The sequence below is a fragment of the Primulina tabacum genome, chromosome 1, assembly GCF_025594145.1.
Source record: "Primulina tabacum isolate GXHZ01 chromosome 1, ASM2559414v2, whole genome shotgun sequence".
In the NCBI taxonomy this organism is placed as follows: domain Eukaryota; kingdom Viridiplantae; phylum Streptophyta; class Magnoliopsida; order Lamiales; family Gesneriaceae; genus Primulina; species Primulina tabacum.
In genome coordinates, this window is record NC_134550.1 from 48,777,527 (window position 1) to 48,790,630 (window position 13,104).

The 13,104-nt window shown below is 40.3% G+C and overlaps 1 protein-coding gene and 1 long non-coding RNA gene across 2 annotated transcripts; one reads left to right on the top strand and one right to left on the bottom strand.

The window, feature by feature from the left end:
• The first annotated feature begins 2,901 nt into the window (after positions 1 to 2,901).
• Positions 2,902 to 3,300, top strand: LOC142511044 (uncharacterized). The gene has a single exon (XM_075619634.1). It carries the CDS (start codon positions 2,902 to 2,904, stop codon positions 3,298 to 3,300), a length of 399 nt encoding a protein of 132 aa, XP_075475749.1.
• Positions 3,301 to 9,036: 5,736 nt separating this feature from the next.
• Positions 9,037 to 10,758, bottom strand: LOC142519150 (uncharacterized). The gene is made up of 3 exons (XR_012813717.1): positions 10,525 to 10,758; positions 10,369 to 10,442; positions 9,037 to 9,338 (listed from the first exon to the last, which is right to left on the bottom strand). It is a non-coding gene; the product is annotated as an uncharacterized LOC142519150 (long non-coding RNA).
• Between the last annotated feature and the right edge of the window lie 2,346 nt (positions 10,759 to 13,104).

Genomic DNA, 13,104 nt, shown 5'->3' on the forward strand with positions numbered 1-13,104 from the left:
CCGGGCGAGGAAATCCAGGAGTAGGAGGGATTGCATGGAGGTGGAGGGGATGAGGAGGAATGAGGCGGTGATTAGTTTTGGCCCGGAGGATTTGAAGGGAGTAAATCTGCCCCACAATGATGCCCTCGTCATCCAAGCCCGGGTGGCCAACTATGATGTCATGAGAGTCTTTATTGACTCGGGCAGTTTGTGAATGTAATCTTTAAAGAGGCCCTGGTACAGAAGGACTTGCAGGGTTATTATTTGGAAGCTGTGGAGACTGGCTTCTTTGGCTTTGCTGGCCATGTGGTTTACCCGGAAGGGGAGATTGTCTTGCCACTAACTTTGGGCTCCCAAGATCTTAAAAAAACGATGATGACCTCTTTCACTATGGTGGACTCCCCATCATCATATAACATCATTCTAGGGAGGCCGGCTATGAACCAGTTGAGGGCCGTGACATCCACCTACCACCAAAAGATCAAATTTCCTGTGAGAGTCCGGGTAGGAGAAGTCTGGGGAGATCAGCCTTCTTCTCGGAAATGCTATGTGGAAGCAGTCCGGGCTGATCAAAGCAAAACCAGGAGGAAGGGAAAGAAAGCAAGGGTTGATGAAGTGAGAAGGGTAGTAGTGGAGAAGGGGGAAGTACATTTTGTGGCAGAGGAAGAGCAGGAGGTGATAGAAGTCGGAGCAGGCCAGCAAATCCGGGTGCCTCGGGACCTCGGTACATCCACCCGGGTTAGTTTGATTAACTGTTTAAAAACTAATATTCATGCTTTTGCCTGGTCCCAGCAGGAGTTGGCGGGGATCTCACCCCTGATATCTTAGCATCATTTGAACATTCTCCCGGGATCTCACCCGGTGAAGCAGAAGAAAAGACACTTTGGTCCTGAAAAAGAGAAAGTTATTGATGAACAGGTGAGAGATCTGCTAAATGCCGGCCACATTCGAGAAATTCAATTTCTTACATGGCTTTCGAATGTGGTGTTGGTGCCTAAGTGCACCGGGAAGTGGAGGATGTGCGTGGATTTCCGTGATCTCAACAAAGCTTGCCCCAAAGACCATTATCCCCTGCCCAGGATTGATCAATTGGTGGATTCCACGTCAGTCTTTGAACTGTTGAGTTTCATGGATGCTTACCAGGGGTATCATCAAATTCTCCTGGCCAAGAATGATAAAGACAAAACCAGTTTCATCACCTCGGGAGGTACATTTCATTATGTTGTAATGCCTTTCGGGTTGAAGAATACAGGGGCCACTTACCAGCATCTCATGAACAAAGTCTTTGAAAAGCAATTGGCCGGAATGTGGAAGTGTACGTAGACGACATTTTGGGCAAGTATAAAGAGGTTGCGGATTTCATTGCTGATTTGGAGGAAACTTTTGTCATTCTGATGCATTACAAGATCAAGCTTAACCCTGCCAAGTGTATTTTTGGCGTAAAGAGTGGCAAGTTCTTGGGGTTCATAGTGACAGACCGGGGGATTGAGGTAAATCAGGAGAAAGCCAAGTCCGTGTTGTGCATGCCATCTCCCCGATCTGTCAAAGAAGTACAGAAGCTGACCGGGAGGATAGCTTCCCTTTCTCGATTTATATCCTAGTCAGCACACATGAGTTATCCTTTTTCAGGTCCTAAGGAAGGCCCAACAATTCGGGTGGGATGAGAAGTGTGAACAGGCCTTCCAGGACTTGAAGATTCATCTCTGTGTTGGTGAAGCCGGAACCCGAGGAGAAACTATTCGTTTATCTATATACTACAGAGTATGCTGTCAGCTCAGTTCTGATAAAAGAAGAAGTCTCTGATCAAAAGCCTGTCTATTATGTCAGCCATGCTCTAAGAGGCCCCGATCTTTGATACAGTGAAGTAGAAAAGATTGCTTTGGCTTTGATCATGACCACCCAGAAGCTGCGACCTTATTTTCTGTCGCATCAAATTGTTGTTCTCACCAATAGTCCTCTTGGGAGGATTATGACTAACTCAGAGCTTTCCGGGAGGTTGGAGCATCTCGGATTATTCTATACTCTGATTCACAACTAATCACTCAACAGATAAAGGGCGTTTATGAAGCTAAGGATGACAGGATGCTCAAATATTTACTGCTCATGCAAGCCCAAGCAGAAATCTTTGTGGATTGGAGTATTGAACAAATACTCCGGGAGGAGAATGGAGAGGCATATGCTCTGGTGAAAATGGCTGCTTCCTTGTCAGAAGTCAGCACCCGGGAAGTCTTACATGTTTTCCCGTTGGTCCTTTCCGCTGAGGAAGAAATACAACCAATGCCTAAGGACTCCTGGATGACACCACTGATCAAATTCATTATAAATAATGACTTACCCGAGGACAAAGCCCGAGCTCAAAAGATTAAGAGACAAGCTCCCAGGTTTGTTCTCTTAAATAATGTCTTATACAGGAGATCATTCCAGGGACCACTATTAAAATGCTTATCTGAAGGAGAAATGGATTATGTCCTCCGAGAGATTCATGAAGGGTGTTGTGCTGAGCATCTCGGAGGAATATCTTTGGCCCGGAAGACAAATCTTGCCGGGTTCTGGTGGCCAACTCTTAGCCAAGATTCTGCTCGAGTGGTCCAGGTTTGTGAGGGGTGTCAACATCACTCAAATTTTCAACATAGCACGGCTACTCTTATGAAGCCTATTTGGGCATTTTGCCCCTTTGATCAATGGGGCATGGATATTGTGGGCCCCTTCTCAATTGTCCGAGCTCAGAAGAAATTCTTACTAGTGGCTGTAGATTATTTTTCTAAATGGGTGGAAACTAAGCCCTTGGCCAAGGTCACTGAGCAGGAAGTTTTGAAATTTTTGTGGAAGAACATAGTATGCCAGTTTGGAGTACTCAGAAGACTGATCTCAGATAATGGAAGACAGTTTCAGGGCAAATAAATTACATCTTGGTGCCGAGAAATGAAGATCACTCAGTCTTTCACGTCTGTTTCCTATCCTCAAGCTAATGGCCAAATAGAAGTTGTAAATAGAATTATTGTACAAGCACTGAAAATCAGGCTGCAAGGCAAAGGAAAGGACTGGGTGGAAGAATTACCCAGTGTTCTCTGGACGTACAAAACAACTCCCCAAGCACCTACTCAAATAACTCCCTTTAACTTGGTATACAGTTCTGAAGCAGTCCTTCCAGTTGAAATAGGGCAAACCTCATCCCGGGTAGAATCTTACCCGGATAATAATGATCAAAGCCGGGCCATGGAGTTGGACTTGGTAGAGGAAAAAAGAGATCGAGCGTTGATTCGAATGGAAGCATACCGGGGCCAGGTTATGAAATCTTATAACAAGAGGGTCCGAATCTGAGACTTCCAAATGGGGGATCTGGTCATGAAGAAATTCAATCCAGCTGGGGATGTTGGGAAGCTGGAAGTTCGGTGGGAAGGACCTTATAAAATCAGCCGGAGAGTCAGCTCAGGATCTTTTTATCTAGAAGATGTCCAAGGACGTTCTCTCAAAAGGCCTTGGAATGTATTTAATTTAAAGAAGTATTATGCTTAACAGATGTAATTACTTAATGGAAGATATAATGAAAGATCTGTTTTCTCAGAGAAAAGTGTTATATATTGTTTCTTATATCTTAACCCGGGAGGGATAAAGCCCTGGTTACTTAATAAGCCCAGGGCACTACACCATGGCTCGGGGCACCACACCTCAACCATTCCCAAGTCCTGGGACATACTTCCCGGCCAAGGCTCCGTACCTTGGTTCTTAATAAGCACAGGGCCCTACACCCTGGCTCGGGGTACCACACCTCGACCATTCCCATGTCCCGGGACATGCTCCTCGGCCCAAGGCTCCGTACCTTGGTTCTTAATAAGCCCAGGGCACTACATCCTGGCTCGGGGCACCACACCTCGACCATTCCCAAGTCCCGGGACATGCTTTCTTGCCCAGTCTTCACACTTGGGTTTTACATACAAGGGCTTTATACCCAGATTTAAATTTTCTATATCTCGGTTGTTTGTTAAAGTATGGGGTTCTTTATTTATTACAATGGATCGAAATCCCGACTACTTACTCAAAAATTTACCGGTTAATTCTCAACACTCGGAAAATTTCCTTATTATTTTGCATACAAGCAATTATGTTACTCGGGCCTTTGAAGATTTATCAGGATATTATTGAAAGAATGATGAAAGGAAAATGAAGATTTCATTACTAAAAAGCCCGAAGGCATGAATTACAAAAAAAAAAAAAAAAAAAGAGAGGAAAAGAATACATTCCTATTCTACGTCCATTTGCCCAGACCCTGGCTGATCTTCTTCATCTTCAGAGTCTTCCTTTTCTTCCTCCCCGGCCTTTGGAAGTGATGCAATGGCTAGCCCGAAGTCTGGGAAGTTAGCCTTATCCTTAGGCAAGAGCCCGGCCTCTTCAAATTATTTTCGCATTTGTTGAAGCCGGTCTTGAAGAGAGGATAGGCCCGATCCTCGACTGCTGTCTTGAATTCCGGGGATGTAAGGAAGGAGGTCTGAAGTTGCTCTCTCTTTTGTTCAGCCTCATCCAGGGCCTTCTCTGCAATAACTGCCCGGGACATCTGCTCGGTCATACCCTCTGCCAGGGATTTATTCTTGCCTTCAAAAAGGTAGACATGTTCTCGAAAGGATTCCTCCCGGGCAAGGCCTTCTTGTATATCGTCCGGGGCCTTGGCCAGATCTGCCTGGACTAAATCCAGGGAGGCACGAAGGGCGGCCATTTCCTCTTCGTGAAGCCCTTTCATCCGGACTATCTCTCCCTGGACACGATCGTGGATCTCTCTGGAAGCCCGGACTTGGGGAGCCTGCCGAGTGGCTATGGCAGCTACCTCCTCGAAGGCCGATATCAGCATTTGCATGCCCTGTTTTACAAGATAAAGGTTAAAAACAAACAGAAGAGAAAGAAAAAGCATAGAGGAAACTTACTGATAGAAGCCTGTTTGAGCCATCGAGAAACCGGGGACCCGGGGTGGAGCTTTTCACAAAAGACTCCTCGGTAGGGATCAATATCTGCCTAACGAGGTTCACCCCGAATGGCATAGCTCTTTCTGTAAAGATGCAGGCCCGGGTAGGCTGTTCGGTCAGGAGGGGCTCTTGATGTGGCTCCCTATTGGTCTGCAGGCGGGGAGGGGTGCTTGATTGGCTCGCCCGGAAGGAACCCTGGCCTCCTGCCTGATCGTCTTCAACCAGAATCAACTCTGGGCTTGTGACAGCCTTTCGTTTCCTTTGACAAAGGGGGATGTGATCTTCTTCATCCTTCGGGGAGTTAGGCGCCTCCCGTTCTTGCTCAGTATTTGCCCGGGCTGTTTCATTTTCCCGGGCCGCCGCCTCCTCGGCTGCTTGTTTCCTATTCTCAATAGCAGACTTGCGGGCTGCCAACTTCTTCTCCTTGGCTAGCCGGTCAGCCTCTCACTTTTTTGCAAAGGCTTCTTGCATTTTATCTGCATTTATGAAAAGGCAAGGGATGTTACAAAGGACAAGTATAAATAAAGGAAAGAGAACAAAACAAAGAAAAGAGCAATTACCGGGTTGAGAGGCCGAGCCAGCAACCTCATCTATTACCTGGTCCAAAGGGTCCTCAGCTCGGGCACTCAACCCATAGGAAACTAAATTCTCTTCTGAGATAAGAGTAGAAGAGGAGTATTTACGCCCCTCTACTAACGTTTGGCTTATATAGAAGGGTTCTTCAAATTTGTAAGTTGCGGGGAGGGAAGGTTGAGAAGGCAGGGAAGGAAGGAAGCCGGTAAGATAGGGAAGGGGAATCGAGAGTTGGATAAAAAAATATCTTCCTTTCCAACCCTTCTGAGAAGAAGGGATATCATCAAGAAATCGGGCGTTTAGCCGGGCGGTCAAGGAAAAAGCTTTATCACCAAGTCTACAAGAAAACAAATAATGAAGGATGAGGGGGGTGATGGCAAAATTGTTCATTTTAAAAAAGACGTAGGCCGAGGCCATAATCTTAAAAGAATTGGGTGTAGTTGGTTAGCAGGCACACCAAAAAACTTGGCGACCGCAATATAAAAAGGAGGGATAGGGAATCAGAGACAATTCCTTACTTTGTCCCGGAAAAAAGTAGTATACTCAGTAGGAGGATTATCAGCCCGATCAGAGGGGCAGGATATAAGGATAGAAAAGGTAGAGGGGATGGAGCCTAGAACCCGGAGTTCCTCATCTGCCCCCGAGCGCAGAGTTCTGCTCATTGAGGAGAACCAAGGAGCCTCAGGGGTCTCAGAGGTGGGAGGGTCAGAAGCCCGAGCTTTGCCCTTACCCTTGTCCTTTTTAAGGACTCGGGAAATGCCCAAGGAAGAAGGTTTTGAAGAAGAGGGTTTTGTTTGGTGAGCTATGGGTGTTTTAGAAACTTGGGAAGTAATGCGACGATGAGGGGAGAAGAGGAAGAATCGAAGCACATCGCGGCAGACTCGTCACTAGGCGAGCCTCGCGCATTTGCTCCGGAAGTAGAAGAGGTAGAATTTGACATTTTCTTTGGGAAAAAGATAGAAAACTTACGATGTTTTGGAAAGAGAGATGGAGTTGGGATGGAGTGTAGCTGTTTCGGCGATGGAGGATCACCGGAGATTGCATGAGTTTGCACGGAGGAGATGCGAGGGGAAAATTCGCAAGAGCTTCCGCAAGATTTTGAATTTGAAAGTGATTTTTGAAAAATAGGAGGGCTATTATATATAGGCGGTAAAGTGAGATTTTGGACGTGATCTAAGTACACGTGGACGATCAAGATGCACCTCGTAAATTGTACCGGGCATACGAAAAGACGTGCACAAATATCAAGGTGTCAGACTTATCGGATTCTCGGAATATGGAACGATTTTTCGGTGGAAATTTAATGTTAGAGCATGCGTCATAATGACACCCCTTGGACTGCTCGAGGATACTAAAAGACAAAATATCCGTAAGACATGAGGCCCCGACATCTTATTCAAAGCCCGAGCAATGTGGGGCCCCGGCATATTATCTTGAGCCCGGGTGGTATCAGACCCCGGTATCTCATCCCATCTACGGGATATTTGAAGCCCCCGATGCTCTTACACATTCTTAATTATGTTCTTACAAAGTACAAGTATGATTGATCGGGACAGCGAGCAAGACTCTAACCCGACTATTTTAGGGATGGGTTTTGATACCCCTATAAGGATCCGGATCATCATTAACCAGACCTATTACTCGGATAGCCCAGATCAGAGCCAATAGGACGGCCACTTTCCTGAAGACCCTGACACTTCTTCTCTTCCCGGGCAATCAGCATTATAGCCCGGGCCCTCAAGCAAAAACCCGGGTACCATACTACCCGGGCCATCTCGAGAATTGCACCACACTCGAGTATGATGGATACATGCTATCTAATCTGTCAGAACCACTTGATCTTGGAGTGTCCTAGAAGTAATCAGAAGCTATAGTATGGGCAACCGACTCGTTATACTTAGTAGGTGGCACAAGAATCGAGGTACCTACCTCATTTTCTACTATAAATAGCAGGTATACTTCTCATTTAATGATTCTGATTTCTTGAACTCTCAAGCATTTACATATATTCTCTCATATATTTGCTTGTGTTCATCCTCAACCTGCTAACTTAAGCATCGAAGTGGCTACGCCGAACACTCCTCCGGCGTCCATTCATGAGTTCTTTTCTTGTTTGCAGGTGTTGTTGCAGTCATTATCTTCACTCAACTCCCAAACATTAAAAAGTACTGTTTCGATCCGTTGGAGCTCCTTACCCGGCTCATCCATTTCAGCGCGATCACATCATCCTTTCTCTAAATTTAGTTTGTATTACAACAAATTTTGCCCTAAGTTTTATCATGAATTTTTTTGCTGCTGCTCATTATGATCCATCTTTTATTTTTGATGCATGTGATTTTTTCAATTATTTCCACTTAAATAACTTAATCAATCAGTGAATCAATTTCCCTTGAATCAGATTGTTGTGTCTCGATTTCATGCTTTGTTGTGTCTCCATGAACAAATTTCTGTAAATATTATCCATGAATGTAATAAATATTTAATTTTTCATCACAATAATGAGATTATGAGCTTGACCATAAAAAATTTTAAAATCAATTTTGTAAATATACTCTAATTATTATAAATTTAGAGTAGAGACGATAAGATTTTGTGCGATTGAACAACTTTCTTTTAGTTTTGTGATAAATTTATCTTTTAAAAATTTGTTTTCAATAAGTGCAAATCCTTATACTAAAGGTATCCCAAAAATACAATAAAATGCACATTAAAAAAATTAGTTTTTGAACAAAAAAATAATTAATTAAAGAATTTGCAAGTTTAAATAACAATATTTTTTTTTTCGGTTAGAGTATTTGGAGTGATCTTGGGCGAAGTTGTTCTTATATTTGTATTATATGTCATTGGATGGATACTTTTTGGAGTATTCAAAAAATATTGTTTGCATATAGATGTTTTAAGCAACCACATACGATACAAAATATTTTTCAACTTATATTGGTTATTTTAGAATAATATGGTTTAACTTCTCAAGTTTTTTCAATTTTTTTATAATTCTAAAATTAGTAAATTTATTAAAATATGTAAATCATCAATAAGTTATAAATTTCATATTAGGTTCACATGTCATATTTTAAATCTGTATGTTCAAGATAGACTAAAAACTTTAGAATAACATATTAAACCAAATTGGAGCACAATTCATTATATGTGGACACATCACCAAATTACGAAACAAGGAGGCAAATTTTGCAAAATCAATGGTATGAAGCCTAAACGGAACCGGATGTTCCAACATGTTGAAATTCAACATATAAATTGTTATTATCTTCTTTTCAATGTAAATATTTATTATATTTATTTTTTCATCAATATGTTCAAGCTCGTGATATTTATTTGTTTGCAAATCAATGGAATATGTGCACTAGTATTTGTGAAATTTAAAAGGGTTTAATGATACTAGTGACCAATTATCTGGTGTTGATTATCCTACTTCTCATTTAATACACATTGTGTGAGGCTCATTTACTCTAATGACAATTAGTTATCAACAATAATTATTTGATTTAAAGCAGCAACGGAAAAAAGGTTTAAAATACTTTAAAATAAACCTCAGGGCCTAGAAAAATTTCGGCATGACCACGCCAAGTACTCACCAGATCATAAGAACCACAGAGTCGACTCAGAACATCACAAAAACAACCAAATATCACTATAGATACACATGACATCTCCCCGACAAATAAACTACAACACATGACTGAAACAAACTTCAAGAAATACATATAGACTAACTGAGAGACTCCAATGAACAGAACCAAGCAATCCAACCTGAATCCTGAGCTCCACTGGCGGAACCTTGGCCTGATGCTGCAAAACGACTCGGGAGATCTACCATGATGCCCAATAGCAACCACAACAGCCCCCAGAAAACAACTGAGGTTAGGATTCTGGTATGAAACAGTTCAATAATAGCAACAATAAACATAAATCATGCATAATCATGTAATAAAATGTAATATGCAATGCGTGAACGGCTCAACAATAATCGGGATAACAGGAGCCAATAAACGATATGATAACAACTGGAATATTGCTCGAGCAACAACACACAGGGGAGCTATATCGTCATGAAGCTAAACCGCCCTGGCCAAGTATGCGAGGTATGCCAAGCTGTGTTGAATAACACCCCTGACTCGGCCTCCATACAGCTGATACGATACAACGGGATAGCACAATAGAACAAACTAGATGACACAATCCCAACGCTCACCTCAAAAGGATATACTAACCATGGGATTGTTCAATCACATCTACGCTCTCATGTGTATAAGCCTATCAGCCACACCATAATCCCGAGATAAACAACAGTACCAGATAAAAATGGATATCAACAACGGGCTAACAAAAATGATAGGGCTCAACATGAATGTCATAACAGTATGACATATGTTAAATGTCAATAATATGTCACAATAATAAACACCATGCCACTCAACAATTCTCGGACAAAATATCTCACACTGAGCAGTTTCAGTAAAACAAGCATAGCTTGCTCAATGCTTACTGGAATTTAATGATTCAAGTTTCATTTCGAAGACAAGACATAGCTCAACAAATTTTATTTTAACCATAATTCCAAATTCCAACTGCACAGATGTCATATTCTCGAATTACATAAACATTCCTACACAGCTCAAATACAGAATTCGTTTTTGACATATTTTGGTAGAAAAATCATATCAAATCTGTTTATTATTGAAAGTCGATGATTCTAGCGGCTCTAGAAAGCTAACAAACAGATCTACAAGTTCTATTTGAAGCACAAGTCGAGATTCTTATTGCAAAATACACAAAAACCCGAAATTCAGTAGCAAAATCTGGAATTTTGGACCCGGAAAACATAGGATTCGAAGCTTACTCTCGTTGCTAGCGGTCTCAAGATGAATCTGAACGAAGGTCGCCGAAAATACCTTAAAGCTCTGCTGAAGATGACTGGAAAACAGGTGAAAAACGCTGCTAACAAATCCTCACCAAAAAGACATTAATCGACCAAGAAAAAGATACAAACACTCACCATAATCGGACAAGAACGACTCAGAGCACTCGCTTGGCTTCAATATGCTTCGATTTCCTTCTATTATGGTTTTTTCTATCTGCTATATCTTCATCTTCATCTCACTGTGGTTGGCTTGAGAAATTCAGGCAGCGTGGATGTGGCTAGCTGGAGCAGGGAGACCGACGAGTTGCGAGAAAAGGAGATGGGTTGGGGTTTGAGTTACGGGAATGGGTATTGGGGTTACTGATTCTTTCTCCCTTTGCTAAAAAGTATGTACGCATGTGTATAATATAAATTAGTTATTAAAATTATTATCTCATGCTCATTTGATCGGGTTTTGAATTTATTCTGCTCTCATGTATTATTTAAATTCTATATGTATTTTATATCATTGAATTCTCCGATATTCTAAAATATATATTTTTAACACACTTCTTGAATTTATTTGGCATAAATAATTATTTTAATTTACAACTCAAAAATTATTCTTATTATGCCAAATTATCGGATAATTATTTACAGGGCTTTACACATTGTTGCAAGGTTGCATGTATTTTTAATGATCATATTAAATCTAATGATGATCTTTTAGTTCAATGTATCTATGTCATGAAGGCAAATTGGAAAAATTATTTTTTAGAAATTTTTGAAATTTTTATGTACTTTTGTTTTAGATTCAATACTTTAATTAGATGATTTACAAGAAATGATAATATTATATTATAATTCTTCAGACCCTATTACGGAAATGGTTTCATCTACGTCATTGATTTTGTTTAATAATAGAATTCATTTATATGATATTTATAATGAATATAACACAAAATATGGTGGACAAATTGTTCCACATGAATCACAATCTATGACCACCAGTAATATCAATTCTAAACTTATTAAAGCACAACATTTATTAAGAGAACATACTAAACATTTACAAGGATCCTCGAGTTATAGTTAGGAACTTGAGAATTATTTTAGAACTACTTTTTTATTTTAGTAATCACTACTACAAAAACGCAAAACTAGGCCATTTAAAAACTGTTTTAACTGAGAGTACTGTTGAAAGTGCATTCAAACCGTTGTCGTTGCTACATTTGCGACGGATTTTTTACATTAGCCGTCGCTAAAATTAGCGACGGATTTTCCATAAAGTCTGTCGCTACTTTTAGCGATGGTTTGTCATGATATCCGTTGCTAATTTTTTCAGTAAAATAAAAAAATTACTTTTAATAATTTAATAAATCTAACAACATTCATAATTTTAACTAACAATTAAAAATTTACAATAAATTGAAGCGAAAAAATTTACCATAAATCGAAACTAAAATCGTGTAAGAGAAAAATTTAAGTGTTGTGAAGCGGTGTGGAGGAAAATTGATTGAAAACGCTGGTATTTATAGACAAGTTGTGACGCTTTTTGATTAACCTATAAACCGTCGCTGTCATACACTGTCGCTATAGCGACGGTTGTTACTAAACCGTCGCTAATTTAAAATTTTTAGCAACGGTTTTGAATAAACCGTCGCTAATTTAAAATATGCGACGGTTGACGGTTTTGAATAAACCTCGCTAATTTAAGAAATACGACAGTTTTAAGAAACCGTCGCTAAATTTCGCGACGGATTAGCGACGGTTATTACTAAACCGTCGCTAATTTAAAATTATTAGCGCGTCGCTAATTTAAAATATGTGACGGTTGACAGTTTTGAATAAATCGTCGCTAATTTAAGAAATGCGACGCTTTTAAGAAACCGTCGCTAAATTTCGGGACGGTTTTGCTAAAACTGTCATGAGATATAGCAACAGTTTAATAAAACCGTTGTTTTTTGTCCGAAAAAATGCTAATAAACAACAGTTTATAGAACCGTTGTCGTCGACCCTAAAAAAACGCTCAATGTTTGCTAAATGATTAGTCAAAAGCGCTATCCAAACACAGGATGTTAATAGTGATAAAGAAGGCTAAGATGAAACTGAGATAACATCTGGAACAACGACCGGAGGTGTTAGGATCGAAAGTAATAGTTTAGAGAGGGGTGAATAAACTGTTAAGAAAATATGAAAAATAATGCAAAATTTAAATTGTGTTAATAACTCAAGTTAATATAACAATCAAACTAAATAAAATGAGCTACTAAAATGTGAAGTTCGTAAACAACTCAAAATACCGAGCGAATGTGATAACTAAAGTACAACAGATCGGTTCATATAAGAGTAGATTAAGCATGTAAAATAACTGAAGGCGATGATTTGTTTATGGCAGATCGAAGACTAAGCTTCTATGTCTCTCTTTCTTCTTTTTCCAGAAAGATTCAGCTAGAAGATTTGATCGGTACAACACTTTTTACAAATCTACTTCAACTCGTTTCGCAAACCCTCTGAGCCAAAGCTCATAACAATTACTCTTTTAACTCAATCTGTTCAGAAACAAGCTTCTGACAGTAACAAATATTCTCACAGTACACTATAACTCGTGTATACAAATGTTAAGTTAGAAACAAAGTATATGATCCTTAAATAATCTGATGTAACTTTGTGCTTATGCAAATCAAGTTAAAGTAAATATGTTTGAAAGATACTAATAATTTGATGAATTCTTGA

Coding starts and splice junctions, on each gene's coding strand:
- LOC142511044 (XM_075619634.1), top strand. CDS start 2,902: ATGAAGATCACTCAGTCTTTCACGTCTGTTTCCTATCCTCAAGCTAAT.